Source organism: Cyclopterus lumpus, chromosome 18 (assembly GCF_009769545.1).
Source record: "Cyclopterus lumpus isolate fCycLum1 chromosome 18, fCycLum1.pri, whole genome shotgun sequence".
Lineage (NCBI taxonomy): Eukaryota > Metazoa > Chordata > Actinopteri > Perciformes > Cyclopteridae > Cyclopterus > Cyclopterus lumpus.
Window position 1 is genome coordinate 6,625,006 of NC_046983.1, and position 17,350 is coordinate 6,642,355.

The 17,350-nt window shown below is 43.6% G+C and overlaps 1 protein-coding gene across 3 annotated transcripts; it reads left to right on the forward strand.

Annotated features, from left to right (window-relative positions):
* Positions 1–1,535: 1,535 nt before the first annotated feature.
* On the forward strand, positions 1,536–15,933 carry zgc:194930 (uncharacterized protein LOC557813 homolog). Of its 3 annotated transcripts, none has more exons than XM_034557247.1 (3): positions 1,536–1,787; positions 10,123–10,175; positions 13,599–15,933. In XM_034557247.1, exons 2-3 carry the CDS (start codon positions 10,144–10,146, stop codon positions 14,302–14,304), a joined length of 738 nt encoding a protein of 245 aa, XP_034413138.1. In that variant the 5' UTR covers positions 1,536–1,787; positions 10,123–10,143; the 3' UTR covers positions 14,305–15,933. The 3 variants fall into 3 exon arrangements, with proteins under 3 accessions (XP_034413138.1, XP_034413139.1, XP_034413137.1); XM_034557248.1 differs by having other exon boundaries at positions 1,550–1,791; positions 13,599–15,818; XM_034557246.1 differs by lacking the exon at positions 1,536–1,787 and adding an exon at positions 4,149–4,223 and having other exon boundaries at positions 13,599–15,818.
* Positions 15,934–17,350: the final 1,417 nt, after the last annotated feature.

Sequence of the window (17,350 nt, forward strand, 5' to 3'; positions counted from 1 at the left end):
AAAAAGCCTCTGTCTGAAAAAGAAATGTTTCATACACTCATACTGTTATCATGGAAAAGTGTTTAGAAATGAAAGCAAGGTGACACTCACACACACATGCTCACATGTACACCTATTGCAGTCAGAGAAGGTATTGAATGCAGTTGAATGAGAATTCCCCTTCTTTTTTTTTACAATAATCTATGTAAATTCACAACAAAAAGCACAACCCAAAGTAAGATGGCGCCAAAAATGAGAGTCCTCTTTAACCCATTTACATCTATGTTATCATTAATAACATCTTCATGAGGCAGCACCAAATACAACTTTAATGTCTGTGCATCTGTAAACACTCAAACCGGTTTCCCGGTTTTGTGTCATCCTCCGGGAAGTAATTGTCTATAAAGTCATAAAAAAACTGTTAAACAAGTTTTGATTTTTTTATTTAAACGTTATAATAATAATAAGTTATTGTTCAGGAAGCTTTTTGGTGGATAAATCATGTTTAAAGTTTAGTTTCATTTCATTATAATATATAATGGTTCATACAGTGGAGTTATTTCCTTCTCAGAGACTTTTCTTTCCTTTTTTCTTTTCTTTTTTTCCTCTTCTGGGTTGAAGCCAAATTGTGTTCAGATGTAGCAAGCGTTAAGGAGTGCTTCTACTCTAATCCATCCAAGTCATATGATCAACTGTGAAGAGGTTGGTCAGGTTAAGCTGAGTCAAGCTGCTTTTACTTTGACACGTCATGACCGGAAGTCAAGTATATTAAAGGCTTGCAGTATTTTGCTGGTGAACTGTAACTATCCATGTGGGTAAATTATGACCCCCAGATGGTTAATAGCTTAATTATTAGGCATACATTTATAACGTAAAGACAATTAAGGCTGTGCTGCTTGTTTAGAAACTTTATTCTCATAAAACCTTAATTAGGTTGATAAGTCGTTATGTTCCCAATTCCACTTTTTTGCAAACCTTCTTCTCAGGTTACTGTATTTGTGTGTAAGTGATTTATGAGTGAAACTAAACTTTTTTTATGGTCTCTTTAAAAATGACTGAACATGATATCCTTATGAAATGCCATAAATGTTTATCAGATTTCATAAAATTTGTATTTTTCTAATGTATTTTTTAACTTCTTTAATCTCTTTTGTTTTTTCTTAAGCAGCTGGTAAAGTGGGTTCATTTCAATTGATATCTGGGTATTTTTTCAGCAATACTGCAATGCATATATTAATTCATTTTATTCTAAGAGTAAAACGTAAAATAATTGCTTCTGATATGAGTGAAAGTACAATGTAGTCTGACAATGGAAATACTCCAGTAAAGTAGTACTTCAAAATTGTACTTGAGTCATTTCCAATTCCACCACTGCAACTAAGCATGCGCAGTTTATTAAACTATAATCGATAAATATTGTGAATAAAGCATGCTACTTTTTAAACCAGGTTTCATAAGTTTTACTTTGAAAGTCCTGACAGGAAGCCGTCGCGGTCCACCGCGTGCAGCTTGACAGTGGTCCACCAGTCTCCCAGCTCAACTCACCATTAGACGCTGTTCAAACAGGAGACATGGGACCGTGGAGTCACCGAGGGGGGGAAGCTCGACCCCACAACGACTCAAACTCAAAGCGAGGGATTCATATCTAGCTCGAAGATGTTTCACGGAGCCGCCACTTTGTCACCTGAGTTTCTAATTTCCACTCAGTATCGAACCGGAAGAGAGACTTCAACCTAAATGACAGCTGAAGTTATCCGTGCATTTGTGATACCTGGGGCAGAGTGCCACACCTTCGCGTAGCGCAACAGGTAGGTAGGAACAACACTTTGATGATTCTCCTGGCTTGTTTACATGAAACATAATGCTCTTAATTCACTTGAAAGATGTGTTGTGGACGCTTTATTAAACGGTTTTATTTTTTTATTTTTTTAACCCATCTTCGACTGTTCACAGCAACAGGTGAATGTTGAGTAGTGATGTCAACCATATGGCGCCTGAAAAACACGATATTTTACTAATAACGCCAGTTATTATAAGGACACGTATAGTAAGTGGTGCCACAGTAAACAAACACACACAGTAGTGGGGAGCTTCTAGGCTACCTGTAGGTACTAACAATGGAGATGTGTCCGTACACCTGTTGTACAACTGTTGCACATAAAGGCAACGCATATAAACACAAACAATTTCATAAATACATGTGTGAAGTGAAAATAACAATTCACAGACCTCTGTATACATGTCAAATTCCCACCATGTGCAAGTTATTCATTCCGATTGATCTCCCCACAGGTCAAAGATATTTAATTTACAATAACATGAACTTGAAATAAAAAGAAAACAATTCCTCACATTTATGAAGCTGGTAGCAGCGAATGTTTCGACTCAAACGAATAACCCCATCACCGGGATAGTGGCCATATTAATGTGTGTGGACCCCGTAGCGTGTAATGTGCACGTCTGTGTGAAACTTTCCATCCCAGTGCACATGCTCGGGCCAGGTTAATGAGTGAATGGAGGGCTGTTATTGGGGACGCTTGTTCTTTGTTGGGATGGAGTGGAGAGGTGGAGGAGTGGTCTCCAATCAGTTAACCAGAGCTCCTGCACACGGCCTTGGGCTTTGTTTGCACATCCAACACGTAGCCCCACTGAACTCTGGGTCACTTAAAAAAAAAAAAAAGGCATACAACCTGATGCCTGAGCCCAAACCGGTCCCGTCTGTCGTTCACCACACACGGCACTCTTAAATAGTGTGTTTAGAGCCGTCTCTTAAAAAAATGTTTTAAGCTGCGGGCCCGGTTGGATTTACAACTTCCTGACGATTGATTTACACAATATTCTGCCCTGCGGTTTGCTCCAATCCATTTGCTGGCCTTTTTTTCGTGGCCGAACGTCACCCATGTGACAACCTGTTAGACAAAACAAGTCATTAAAAGCGTATGCAAATCATATTTGCCCAAGGTCTAGTTCGCTCGGCTCGCTGCAGGATGACTCTACTTGAAACAGGATGTAAACATGAGGAGAGAGCTTGTGTGGGAACAATCCAAGAAGGCACACAGTAAAAAAAAGACATAACGAGCTAAACGTTTTGTTTACATAATAATTGTTTTGAATGTTAAAGAATCAACTTGAAGATGTTGTTTGGCCTCTTTATTTACCACTACATCACCGGCTCTCTGTATCATTTAAAAGGTTGGCTGTTTGTGGGCTTGTTTACTTGCTTAAAGTACAGTTCAGAGCTCCTGGGTACGGTTGATCCATGGGGGAGGGGGGAAGGGGGGGGCTGTTTGCAGTGTGAGAGGAGGGGGGCGGGGGGGGGGGGGGTGCTATTGATAAGTGGGCTGCTGGGTAATACAGAGAGTAGACAGGACTTGTTTTCATCAAACGGCCGCCCGAGGCCATCTAAGGAGTGTGTTCGGACCAATAATATTACACCCACAGAAAACCAGACGCTCACGTTGCGTCATTATGTCATCTGGAATCAGAGGAGGTGTTATGACATCTCGGGCCAACTATTTGCCCAGGTGATCAATATCGTGACACTTGATTGACCTCCCGAAACATACCTCGACTAGTTTGACTATGAGAGCAGCAGTGACACGTGTACGCAGAAACCTGAAACCCAAATAATAATAATAATTAATTTTTTTAATTTGTGGATCGATCGTTAACGAGGGCCGACTTTATATGAATCGGTCGCCGTGACAACTCACCATGGATACACTTGCCTAGTCACACCGGGCTTACTCAAATCAGACAGCTCAAGGTCAGCTCGTCACGCCAGAGTCTGACTCCCAGTTGATTTCACTCCGTTTCCTTCTGTTTAAAGTCTGATATTTGCCAGCGTTTCTTTGTGCGAGCCACAATTGAAAAAGTTGCACAATCACGTCACTCGCATGAATAGGCCGAGCACTTTTATGGGAAGCGTTATCGACTGTGGAAGGTTATCTCATCTACTGTATATGCAGGTTATTACAAGTGGGATAAAGCAGTGGGTGAGACAGTGGCATTTTTTTTTTTTTTGCCATTGCACAGACTTTGAAATCGTGTATTGACATTTCAGCTGGATTTTAAAAGCCTTCGGAGCTGATAAGAGGCCTAAATTGACGGCCTTATCGAATGCTGCAGTTCTCTTTCAGCAGAAAAAAGCACCCATGGATGAGATAAGAGCCCGTTTGCAGCTCGGTCACATGGAATCCGGTTGTAGTTCGAGTTTAATTTCGCACCGGGAGGAGAAACAAAAGGTAAATCAAGAAAATACTGAGAACACATGAAGAACTATAACATTTGTAATGGCGGAAAAGCTTTTTTTAAATGCCATCTTTCCATAACAAGTCGTTAAAATCAGCAACTGCTAGAAGTATTTTCCTCTGGCTGTCTGTATCACAGCTTAGATGTTTGCCTCACGCCTCCTTAGAGGAGGGTCCTGTTGGGCCTCTCCTCCTGTAAGCAACGCAGACCCCCACTCATTTCATCCTGAGACCGTAATGCTGTGAGCTGGATGACGAGATGTGTGGTGAAAGGCACAGGCTGCGTTCAGGTACACCACTTGTTGTAGGTCACCAGCGTTTTGGCAGGGCTCGAGGCCAAAACTCATCTGGAAATAGAAATAAATTACAAATAAAGACGTGAAACACAAGCCACAGAGCAGTCTGTGTGCGGACAACTTTATTGGTTGACACGTTGCCTTTTGGAGCACACGAATGTACACACACACCAAAACACGATAGATGGATATTTTTACAGTGATGTAAAGACTGATGTAAAGACAATGTGCTGCTTTCCTATAGGAAAGCAGCACATTGTATATATTTGAGAAACTGGGAAACCTGGGACTATTTAGCACGTTTACCTGAAATTTAAACCGTTAAAAAATAGCGTTTTCTAAACTGAAATACGGGTCCAACGTACATTTCCCCGCCATATTTCTGTTTACAGTCTCGGCACAAAAATACACACAAACGCAACAGACAGTCAGATGGATGTCCGACCGGTTAGCCCACTTTTTCCATCGCCTCACCCCTCCCATGTCACCCAGATGAACACGATCTCCCCTCTCACTGTCCCTTCACACACACACACACACACACACGCACACACTCCGGCCCAGTGGGTGTCAAGATGTGTATTATGTCTTTTTAATGTAACACACAGCTTACATAGGCAGAAGACAGCTATTGGGTGTCCGAGTCATGTCATAGCTGCAGGGTCATGTTTGTGAAAGACTCGTCTTCTTTGTTGAAAAGTTCAGCAGAAATATTCATATCTCCACCTCGGGCAACAACTCTCCGAACGAGCATTCGATTACCGTCATCAGATGAGAGAAAAGGGATCTATTAGCGAGCCTCTAGCGGCACTTCATCCCCGTTTCTGTTGGTATGTGCAGTGTTTAGACCAGCAACTGAAACCCGCAGTTACACGGGAACAACAACAACTGGCATCAGATATGCACCACTGGAGGTGTGTTTTCTGAGGTGGTTTGAGAAGCTGGAAATCAAGAACCTCTTTTAGATGTATTCTCTCCACATTTAAAGTGGCCCTGTGTGTTCACTCGTACCCTCTCAATGCATTTCCATATGCACCTCGATACGTGGACTGTGATGCAATAAGCAAACGATGCAGGTAAACAATAGTAAATACAGTTTAATATCGCTTCAATACAATCCTGTTCGGCTTTGATTCAATCGGATTCAGTTTGACTTAATTAGCATTGGTATATTTCGCATACCAATATGACTCAATGCAGCTCCTTGGCCACGGTCGTTGTGGAATATTATGAATTAGTGACATGCGTTGTCCTTACATTGTGAAACCAATATATATCTTTAAAAATGTCTATGTTTTCTTCTTTTCTTTTTACTATTACAAAAAGAAGAAAAAAGGTCACATTTCTGGTAAATACATGAAATGTGACCTGTGCATTATAGGAGCAGTGGGCTGCTGTAAAGCGCCTGGGGAGGAAATTGGACATATATATGTAAATCAGATGTGTTTTAATGGAAATACCCCCCCCCCCCCCACACACACACACACACACACACACACACACACACACACACACACACACACACACACACACAATAACTGCTGCTTTCAAACAAAACTCCTCACAGGTAACATACATCAATTTCAACTGGACTCCATCCGGAGGAAGAATTTATTTTAAGCCTCCTTATCTTTCCGGGGGAAATTTTTCAACTGCAGCAATCGTTAAAAAAAAAAAAAGTCTCTGGCTGCCATTTCCACGGGTGTCCCCGGGATTTCAATCCAGTCCACTTTTAGGGGACACTCTACAGCAATCTCGCTTTTATTGCACCTGTTTCACCAAGATGAAATGTTTCAATTTACTCTGGAGAGAAGAAAAAGTGAAAAAAAGTGGGAGCCCGGCCAAGCTGCCGGAGCTGAAATATCTCTCCCCTTCAGTGATCGTCCTCCGATCTTTCCTATCATAAAAAAACAGAAGCAATATATTATGTACTGAATGGCACAGGGAGCAGATAATGCACTGTTATTGCCGGCCAACAATGGCCAATATCTGAATGATTGATAGTCATTTGATGCACAGATTGAATGCTTGATCTCATCATGACTTTGGAAAGTCTCCAGGGGAACGACACGATTGGTCATATGGATGTTGTGGCTGCTGGGGGGGGGGGGTACTGTAGAGCCTTGTGTGTGTGTGTGTGTGTGGGGGGGGGGGGGGGGGTTGCTTTTCTTTGTCCTGTGTGATTACACACTGAATGTGTTTAGATTATGAATGATGGTCGGGCACAGCCAGCTATTTAAAGAGGTCCTCTTGGGCTTCATGAAATTGTTATGGGCATTTTATACGAGAGCCATCAATTGGTTAATCAGGGAAATAATCATCAGATTAATCGTTAACGAGGAGAATTTTTACCGAAATTTCTCGGGTCAGGTCCAAGTCTCGGATTCGGCACAACCAGTTGCATTCGGGTTTTGTTTTTTTTTTTTTTTTTTTTTTTTAAAGGGACTGGGCGAGTTCCTTTTTAATCCTTAACACCAAAGATTAGTCTGCATCTCAAAGCTCTTTAAACTCTGCAACCGGCGCGTGGCGAAGATGACAGCTGACACGTCGCAATTCTCTTTAAGCGCAGTTCTTTTGGAGTTGTCTTTGTCTTTTTTTTTTTTAACGACGCAACTTAGCGACGTGACCGGCTAGTTGCTCGGGGGGCCGTGTTGCTCGGAGGTTCGTCGAGCTAAGATGGCGACTGGTTCTCCTCTGTGTGGCTGCAGAAGGGTTCGCCCTCCGAGGCCGGCCGGCCGGTCTCACTGCAGTCCCCGTTTTTCTTTTTTTTTCCTTCTTTTTTTTTTTTTGCATTGCAAATTTGCAACCCAACTCCACGCAGATGCAAACCAGCTTTTTTTTTTTTTCCGTTCCAGGCGGCCGACCTATTTGTCCGCCTAGTCCTCACTTTGGATGTATCGTATCGCACATCTCAATTTGACCCATCCGAGTATGTACTGTAGGTATATGGACGAGTTTACGGACTTATGAAAAGATTTTTTTTTGAATATGAAATAGGCCCACTGTTCATCACACAAATTGATTGCCAAGTATCGACCTTGTTTTCGAGCGTTCGGCCTGAACAGCGTGTTTATTTAGTCATGAGTTTGACTGCAGGGGTGAATATTCATGGTAAGATCATCTTGTGCCACTTTTCTCTTTCACTCTCGTCGGTTTATCTCCTCGGTTACCAGGCAGGTTTTATCCAAATAACATTGCAAATTCGCCCCCAAAAATCATCTCACTTTGCGAGAAGAAATGACACGTAAATACTAATGTGTATTTAGAACAAAGATTGCAGATTTAATGTTTTTGATAAATTCATTATTATAGCTGGAAGATGTTTTGTGTTTTTTTTTGTATTATAAAATGTTCAGCCTCTCTACCGATAATAATTGGACAGCAACCACCATGCACCATTTACAGGCAGGGTCTGTTTTTATTCGCGTATTCATGTGACCGCATCTGATCATTTTACTAAGAAAAATTATGACGTGAGTCGTTTAACATGGAGTAAATTATTGCTTCATTTAATTGCTCAGCTCCCTGTCACAACACATAATCCATGGGCTGTCACAATGTTTTTCTCTGTAGTGAAAACATGGGAGGAAGTAAACTTATTCATACTCATAATTAATTCAAAACAATTTAGTCAGAGGTAGTTATGTCACACGGTTAAGGACCGTTTACTTCAACAAGTAGATAGGCAGTCGAGGAGGCACCCCAAAGAAATCCAAGCACATTAAAACACCCCCGAGAGAATAGAGGGCAGAAAGCAGCGGAGGCATATCCCCTGAGATATGGAATATACATAATGCACAAGGCAATGCCACCGCGGAGGAGGAGGAGGGAGAAATCAGCATGAGCGATCGGAGGATTGAGCGATGGAGTTTGTCAGATTATTTTTGACCTGCTTGAATGTGACTAGTGATGGTAAAAGTCAACGGACGGTGACTGCTTCCGGGGCTAATACAACGCTCCATTAATGTCATCGTTCCCGACGCCCGCTGGGAAATTACCTCCTCTCGCGCCCGCGTCCTGGAAGATAAGGGGACCCTTCGGCTGGGTGGGTGCTTGCCGGTGCAATCGAGTGTAAAACAGGGTCCTCCATTTAAAGCCCGTCAAACCACCGGCCCTCTGAATTGCACTTGCCACAATAGACCCTCTCGTCTTTTTTTCAGAAGTATAGCTGTGAATGTGTTGGAGGTCCCCGGGTGGAAGCGTAGCAGGGGGGAGGGGGGGATTGTTTCAGCTCGGTCACAGTCTAGTTCACTTCAAATCACCAGAGATGGCTTCTATGAAGGAGATGGAGTGAATGGAGGACACTCAAAGACAAGAGGATTGTGCTCTTGAATGTGTTGTGACTACACCCCGACCCTCCGGCTATGGACTTTTTCTTTTATGTCGTTCTCGGGTCTGTTCAAAGCATTGCTTTGCAAGCCTTTCTTTATATCAGTTTGATTTTTTTTTTTATCCTAACATGTGGTCTATCATGCATCATGTGCATTTCTTGGTCTCACATGCATTTTTCATACCAGTCCCTCAGGCAGAGCCCACCCGGACCTCTCCTGGACTACAGATATATGAAGTCCCACTGCATAACTAAAGCCTGTTGCGTCATAGTCGCCTGGCCTTACTCAGGACTAATGGACACAAATGCAGAAGATTACTAATGATTACAGCTGTGGCTGGAGATGATTTACACTTTTGTTATTGTCAACAAATCTCACGAAAGCATTGCCTGATGTTTCTTAATCAGATATGCCGAACTTCATCACGAAGATTTTCTGCAAAAGATGGTTTAATTAGTTAGAAATAAATATGTCCCTGTTCTTCAAACACGAAGAGAAAAATCAATTCTTTTCAGAGATCCCACTAAAGGTGAAGGAAAGGCCTGCGGGGTCAGAGAGTCAAGCGTAAGAAAAGAAAGCGTGTTGTCTCGTGGCCACACATCCTTGCTTTTATTCCACAAAGAGATACTGTGTCCTCTCTCTCTCTTTCTCCTTCGCTCGCAGACAAACCCGTTCGAGACTCTGTGATTAATTATTTACCCGGGCAATGAAATGCCAAAGCCCAGAGAAACTCAACCACCAGGAGAGAAAAGGTCACTCCCATCCTGCGCGTAGATGCACGCCCTGCGATACACACTCGCTTGCGCGCACACACACACACACACACACACACACACACACACACACACACACACACACACACACACACACACACACACACACACGCACACACACAACAAGTGATGGATGACAATAACATCTTTATCGGTGCTGCAGGCAGACAGTTTTCATCCTCTTGTCCAAATACCGTCAGAGACCAAGGGCGAGAAAAAACCTGACCGATGGGGAGAAATCTTTTGAGCGAGAGCCCGCATTTAAAAAAAGCGTGTGTGCGTGTGTGCGTGTGTGTGTGTGCGTGTGTGCGTGTGTGTGTGTGGAGCTAATCGTAACCTTTTACTCAATGGGCTTGTCTCGGACATTGATGGTAAAATGACACCCCCTGAAGACGACATGTGCGTGCGTGGATTTTTGTCTCTTTAGTTTTTGCCCGTGCGGTTCAGTGGAAGGGCGTTAAAGTTTAATGTCTTTGTTCATGTTCCTCCACAGCTCCACGACACAGCTGGCCAAATGGGGTGCCCATGCTGCAAGATGATGAAAAGGTGAGTCTCTACCTCTTCTTGTTTGTTTGGGATCCTTCTCGTGAATACTGACCGGACACAATCATACAATTACTGCTTTTCCGTGATTTTAAAGAATCGGCTCACACAAATGACATCTTTTTTTTACATTCCTCTACTTTATATATATTTTTTTAAGATTGTGAGGTATGTGAATAGAATTGAATGTGTGGATGAAGCACAGACCTGACTGTCAACAGCTCTTATTGATTTATTTCTTCTGAAGAAATATTTCGTGACTAATATGTCATTAACCACAGCATCGATTATTAAATACATGATATCCTCTGCGTGAAACAGCTCAGTTTGGGATTTTGTGGAAAGGTTTTGCATTTCTGTGATGTCTTTATTTCAGGCCATGTGGCCCACCTCTACTTTAAGACGTTGCCCTACATTTTGACTGAAGGCAAGTTAAAGGCCAAGTGGTTTGAATTGTTATTTGTCTAATCCTTCGGTTTATGGCAAAATACATGAATAGATACATAGATTTACCGTAATAAATCATGCTATGGTTCAGATCAATCAACTAATATTTTAAGCACTAATACATTGTCCGCTGCATGGGGGGCACAGTCCACCTCCTCGGTAATAGCTCCTCGCTGTCGATTTCCACGCAACCAATTAAATCGCCTCCTTGCCCCAAATAATGATTTCTTGTCTTGTTTCATGCAGATAGTGAGCGCTCCATTTCTAATATGAATGTGCTCTCAGCCTCTCGTGGGCTCCTTGTCCAAACTGTGAGTCAATATGCCGATGGCCATCACCCTTGGTTACTGTATTTCTGTTCACTCAGGCCGACCAGAGACGCCATCGTAGTCAGGGCTCGCCATCATTGTGCTTCTTGAGGTGAACCGGGAGACGGGACAGGGCCGGGGAACGAGATTTTGATTAATGAAAGGGCGCGCTGTAATACGCATACCAGAGTCGTAATCCCCCTCCACACCTTTTCTTTTTTTCTTTTTTTTTCTTTCTCATGTCAAAGACACACATGTGAATGCTTATGACACACATACCTCTCTAATTGTCTGCAGTGTCACATTTCTGGGCTTTGTTGTGTTTGGGGTTTGGCGGGGTCGGCCTGGAGGTCACTGGGTCAACAGTGTGGCCTCAGTAGCCTGACGCTCACACATCACAACTTGTTTGTTGTTGTTTATTTTGAAAACTGGTAAATGTGTTTTTATTGTTTATTTACAAGGACTCGTGATCCGGAAGTTAATTTTATGCCTTCTCGAAAATCTATTATCTAGGTATATTTAATTGAAAATCCATAAAATAACAAAACCAGGTGGTTCAGTTTGCTTCAAATGAGTTTGAATCTTCTCTTACCTAACCCGCAGTAACCAGCGTCTTGTCTGGTGCACCTTCAGAGATAAAAACATATGCAAATAAAGCATTCTTCCAGGACGGCGGTGCATAAAGAAACTCTTCGACGTAAACAAAGCACCACAGAAGGGGAATCCCGACGGAGACGGGAAAGCAGGAACATCGATCGATGCAAAACTAGCCTCGGTATTACAATGTGACAATTTCTCCAGCGATCTGATTTTGATTCTGGTCTGGCAACACTCTTTGTGTCCATGCACTTCACCATAAAAAAAACAACTATTTTGAGTCTGTTCTTTGAAAATAGCTCGCGGGGAGAAAAAAAGTGATGAAAATACAGTTTCAGTTTCTCTCTTTTGTCCAGCTTCTTAAATCAGCGGTCTTATTTTTGTGTGTCTGTGTGTCTGTGTGGCTGTTCTGAAAGCCAACCCCAAATTTGACCTTGGCACAGTGGCGGCGCCGCCCAGGAGCGAGAGCAGTGAATACATTCATTTTCTCAGCTTTCCACTGTGAAGGGAGACAGAGAGAAGGATGCAGGGTGAGAGAGGGGTGCTTAAGTCGAAGTGTGTGTGTGTGTGTGTGTGTGTGTGTGTGTGTGTGTGTGTGTGTGTGTGTGTGTGTGTGTGTGTGTGTGTGTGTGTGTGTGTGTGTGTGTGTGTGTGTGTGTGTGTGTGTGTGTGTGTGTGTGTGTGTGTGTGTGGGGGGGTGGAGGCAGCTGGTGAGGTGGGAGATGGAGAGAGCTCTGCTGGTGTTGGGAGGCTCAGAGGAGTGAGGAGAAAAACAAATGAAAGGACGCCGAGATGGGCAAGAAAAGCATGAGGCTCTCGCAGCAGGTGATGTCTGACAACCTGTCCCACTGTACACAGAATAAAGCCCACATGCCAACACTCCTAATAGCTGTCAAGGTGTGTGATCTTGTGCTTGTATAAGTGTAAGAAGATCCTCCAAAATGGAGTTTCAGGCAGTCATTACATGGCTACAAGAGGTTATTTAAGGTGTCGGGCTTAAGTGAGCATTAATTAGTCTCAGACCTTTATCGACCTCGACCATCCTACGAGGAACGGGACAACATCGACAGATCTCTGGCAGAGCGGGTGGCGGTCTGTAATTTACACAACAGAGGAGTGAGCCGATCTAACATGCCAAATAACATATCAGCGCCGGTTGCAGGTGAAAATGCCCCCTTTTAGTATTCAGTGAGTGTCACTCATCCTAATGAGCTGAACTGTGTGGCTCACACAGGGTTCATTATTTTCAAGAAAAACTAAAATGTGAATTTATTTGTGTTTATTAGCATTTATTCATTTATTTTTTCCCCCGACTTAGACAGACACGGCACATAATCAGCTCCCCGTTTTGTTTTTGTCCCTTCAGTTTTCTGTCTTATTAAGTATTTTCTGCACTGTTACCACAAGAAGACCTCGTTACTGTAATTTATGGCGATGAGTGTCTTCTCACAGCAGGAAACGGCTTCTTTTGCGAGGACATACGAATCCAGGTCGCAATCTACGAGCCTCGTGGATGATCCAGTGTCATTAGCTTCCTCCGTACGAGAAACTAGCATTATTATTATTATTATTATTATTATTATTATTATTATTATGCTGAATAATATAGCATCCAACAGTAGTCTCCTTTTAAAGCAGTTCATTGTAGAAAATGAGCTTGTCTGCTCCGTAAGAGTTGGCTCGTATGGATACACACATACTTAATATGCTTCAACAAAACTTTTAAGTTGACCTCATTAACACCACTGAGACAATTCTGAGGTGATCTCATTGATAATACATCTGACATTCACATGAGCAAACTTCAGCGCAGCCAGATGCAGTCTGGGTAAACATGCCGCGCTCGCATGTCTCAGACATTGGCATTTAGAAAGGAGCATCGACCGCGCGATGGCGTGTCCTCATTACCGTCGGTGTGTGTGTGTGTGTTTTTTATTGATCGTCATGGAAACATCTGACTCCTTGAGTCCAGTGAGAAGGACAGACACTGATCCAGGAAATCAGATAAAGTGTGTTTTAAAAAAAATAAAATATTGCAAAGTCATCTCAACCCTCTGCGTCTGTCTCTCCGCAGCTACATCTCCGACCCCTCCGAGGCGGCGGATGCCAGGAAGACCGACTCTGCGTGCAGCTCGCTCTACCAGCCGCACCACCTCCCCAGCAGAGGCCCGCTCAGCGACCTCGACAAGCAGAAGCAGGGCTTCAACAACCTGGGCTACAGCAGGTCCAACGACAGCACGCTGAAACTGGAGGTGGACAACAACCACGTCAACCACCGGCTGCACGCCGCGCATCTGCCCGCCAAGGAGCAGGGGAGCGTCCCGCACGCGGACGGAGCGCTGTACATCATCCAGCCAGAAGCTGTGGGGCCCAGATGGGTGATGCGGGACAAAGGGCCGAGCCAGGTGCCGGTTTACCCCGAAATGCAGGAGTACGGGAACCATAGGAGCTACGGCGTCAACGAGTGTGCGAACGGCAGCGAAGGCCTGTCGGCGGACGAGATCGACGAGGGCGTGGGAGGCACGCCGGAGTACCCGTGCGACACGGGGGACGAGGGCAGCGCCCGGTCGATGGAGATGCACACCAGCACCACCAGCCTGTCTTCGGCCGACACCAGGGACGAGCTCAGACCTCCAAAGAGCCCGGACGCTTCCGCCGTCAAGAGCGTCGTCCCGGCGATGAAGGGCGAGGAGCAGGAGGCGCAGAGCGTCACGGACTCGATGGTGGCGGAGGCCCTCGCTGCTTTGGAGGCCGCCACCGCCGGGGAGGACAGCGAGTGACGGACCTCCTGCGCTGCCTCTCGCTCGTCGGCGAACAAAACTCACAGACACGATGACCGCGACCTGGCAGAAAGTTCTGAACAGACGAGATTTATTTTTGAACTTTAAAATCTTGGATATTTTTTGGGGATCGTGGTCTTGCTTTACAGAAGAAGATGTCAGCCGTATGAAGAAGGCAACTTTGCCAATGCCACAAATGAAAAAGTTGTGCCGACTGTGAGTATTGCTTGCAGCAATATTAATATCAGTTATGCATCCAGCGTGTTTAACACTCCACAGTCCTAATCAGCGCTCACAGCTTCGCCACGTCCATGCTGCCCTTATGTGGGCATTTTAGAAAAATGTATAATGTTTTGTCACGTTCGCCTCATTTTGGAGCATCGCTATGCTCATAGAGCGTAGAGTCAATATGTTCTTGCCATAGCTCGTTGTCTCTTCACGCACCTCGCGAAAGAGGAAAGGTAATCGCGTATTTTTCTTTTTTTATACCCACGATCTTTGTCCTTATTTTGTCCTCTGTTGTTATTTATGATATCGTCACTCGCGTCCCTTTGGACGTTGATCGGGGCAGAAAAGGCAGGAGGGGAGGACGCGGAGGTGGTCCTTATTTATAACTTAATGTGTCATCGTTGATTTCATCGGAATAAAAACAAAAAATTAATATCGTATCTTCTTTGAAATTTAGAAATATATAGTTTGCACACACATCATCAGACTCCCGAACACTCGTTTGTATCACTTCACTAAATGCTCCACATCACAGTGTGACACCATTAATGGTATAATCATATGCACGTTTGAAATCTTCAGCAGGTTTCCAAATGATAAAACACAAAAACAGCCGACTGTACATTTCACTGATATCTTAGTTTTTCCTCCACGGCTGAACTTTGACCCCGTTGAGGTCAAACCATTGGTGATTAAACCACAAAGGGGACATCAATGCACGCTTCCAGCTTTTATATATTTCATAGGTCAGGCCGAGTGTGTCCAGTCTGGCCCATGACATTAGTTAGCTTGCCCATGTGCCTTATAACGAACTAATTGAGGCTAGCCGGTGCAAAGGAAAGAGTGTGTGAAGAGTGTGTTCACGCTAAATGAACCGCTACGCTCAATGAAGTTCTGAATAAGTTTCATAACGCCCCTTTTTCACTCATTGTTTGCCTGCCAAATCATTTCTAGATATTATATTTGTATTGTAAAAAATAAAGGAATGTACTTTTAAAAATGTGTGCGCCGTGAGCTACTTTTACATGGTGTGTAATTATTCATAACATTCGCCCCGGAGGAAGACACTCGGCTGGGTAATGTATTTCATCTGACATTTAATGGTCAAAAACATTTTATGTTGCGATAATGCGTCAGTAAGATCTCTGCTCGATTGAATAGTTGCATAATAATTATTTTTGCTGGAAGTTTTCCACACAGTGTTCAGATTTGTTTGATTTAAAAGAACTCGGATTAAAAAAATTCCTCCTGCCAAAGGTCAGCAGCTCCCAGGACGGCCAAAAGTCAAGAGTAAAATCTATTAATTAAAGCGCTTCTATTCTATAATGCTGCGGTTTCCTTTAATCAGATTTTTGTTCAATTGTTTACTTATTTCTTAAATAAATTCCTTTTCTTAACGCCTTTTTAGCCGTGTGTCATTTGCTCTAACCTCGAAGTGATTGTCCCACATGTGACATTAGTTAATTGTGAAGGACCGTGTATATTGTATAGTCTTCATCGAGATTGTCTTTCATGTATACTGTGGAAAAAACCTTTTTAAATGTCAAGAAGCAAATAGAGATTCTGTGATTCTGCACCTATAATTCATGTTTTCCGAGTGCTCCCCTCCTTCCCTCTTCAGAACCGCGTGCGATCGCTGAGGGACTTTGGTGTTTCAACCTTCGCCATCGCAGCAAATAGCCTCGGCGTGAGGCGTCCGGGGCCTCGGGGCCTCGGCTAATGAACACCTCGGGGCCTTTTTTTTCCTTGAACCGGGAAGACTCGCACCTTGGAAACATCCACAACAGCTACGATCGAAACCGAGAAAAAAATCCTGATCTTCCGACTGACTTTGGGGCTGTCGCAGCGGGAGAGGCCGTTAGTGTGTCTGTCTCCTCGTCTCCGTCAGTGCAGGAGGTGGAACGGAGACCAAAATTAGCCCTTTCTTTGGACATTTAACTATTCATCTCTCCCACTCCTTTCTATCTTCATCTCTCTTGCGCTTCGCTCGTAATTGCTCGCCACGGGTCTGACAATTATAGTGTGCTCGTTTCCTGCCTGAAACTTGTCTCTCTCTCAGCAGTTGGACTTTGTTTTTAGGCATGCCATGGTCAAGTTCTTCACAAGGTCTTTTTAATTCATTGATTTCTAAAGAAATGCATGTGTCGTGAACAGTCTTTGCTCACGTTGTTTTTTTTTTGTTTTTTTCAAGTCTTTTGAATATGTTTTCACCTAGTTGTCATTAAATCTCCGTTAGTTTCAAACTCGAGACCGATATCTCTCAATGTGATCGACTGCCGGCCTCCGGGCCCCACCGAGGCCTGCGCGTGTGTAAATATGTTCCCAAATGTAGCTGAAACATTTGATCCAAAATGACTTGTGGATGCAGCGCCGTTGCAGTTTAGTCAGCAGTCAAAATCACAAGCTGGAGAACAAACAAGCTCATTCTTCGGCACTGACTTCAAGCCAACTTGGAAGCACGTCCGATTCCACAAGTAATTGTTTCTACAGCGGGGTATTAACAACACTTTAATCTGAAGTTAACGAATCTGAGGATCACATCGCACAATCTATGACGTTAAAAGACTCTTTCCAGAATATGTTTTCTTTCTTTTATGAGGTTCTGAATCCACACCTTTTATGTTTGCAACAACAGAGCGGAGCTTGTCTGTGCGTCACCAGATTACTTTGATCCTTCAAAGATACACAGAAAGGTAGATTTTATATATATATATAGCTGGATATAGATACATAACAACTCGGGATTTATGTTGGCACTAGAACGGTGTGAAGATTGAAAACAAGTGATGGGATAAGCATTAAACTTGATACGTGAAGA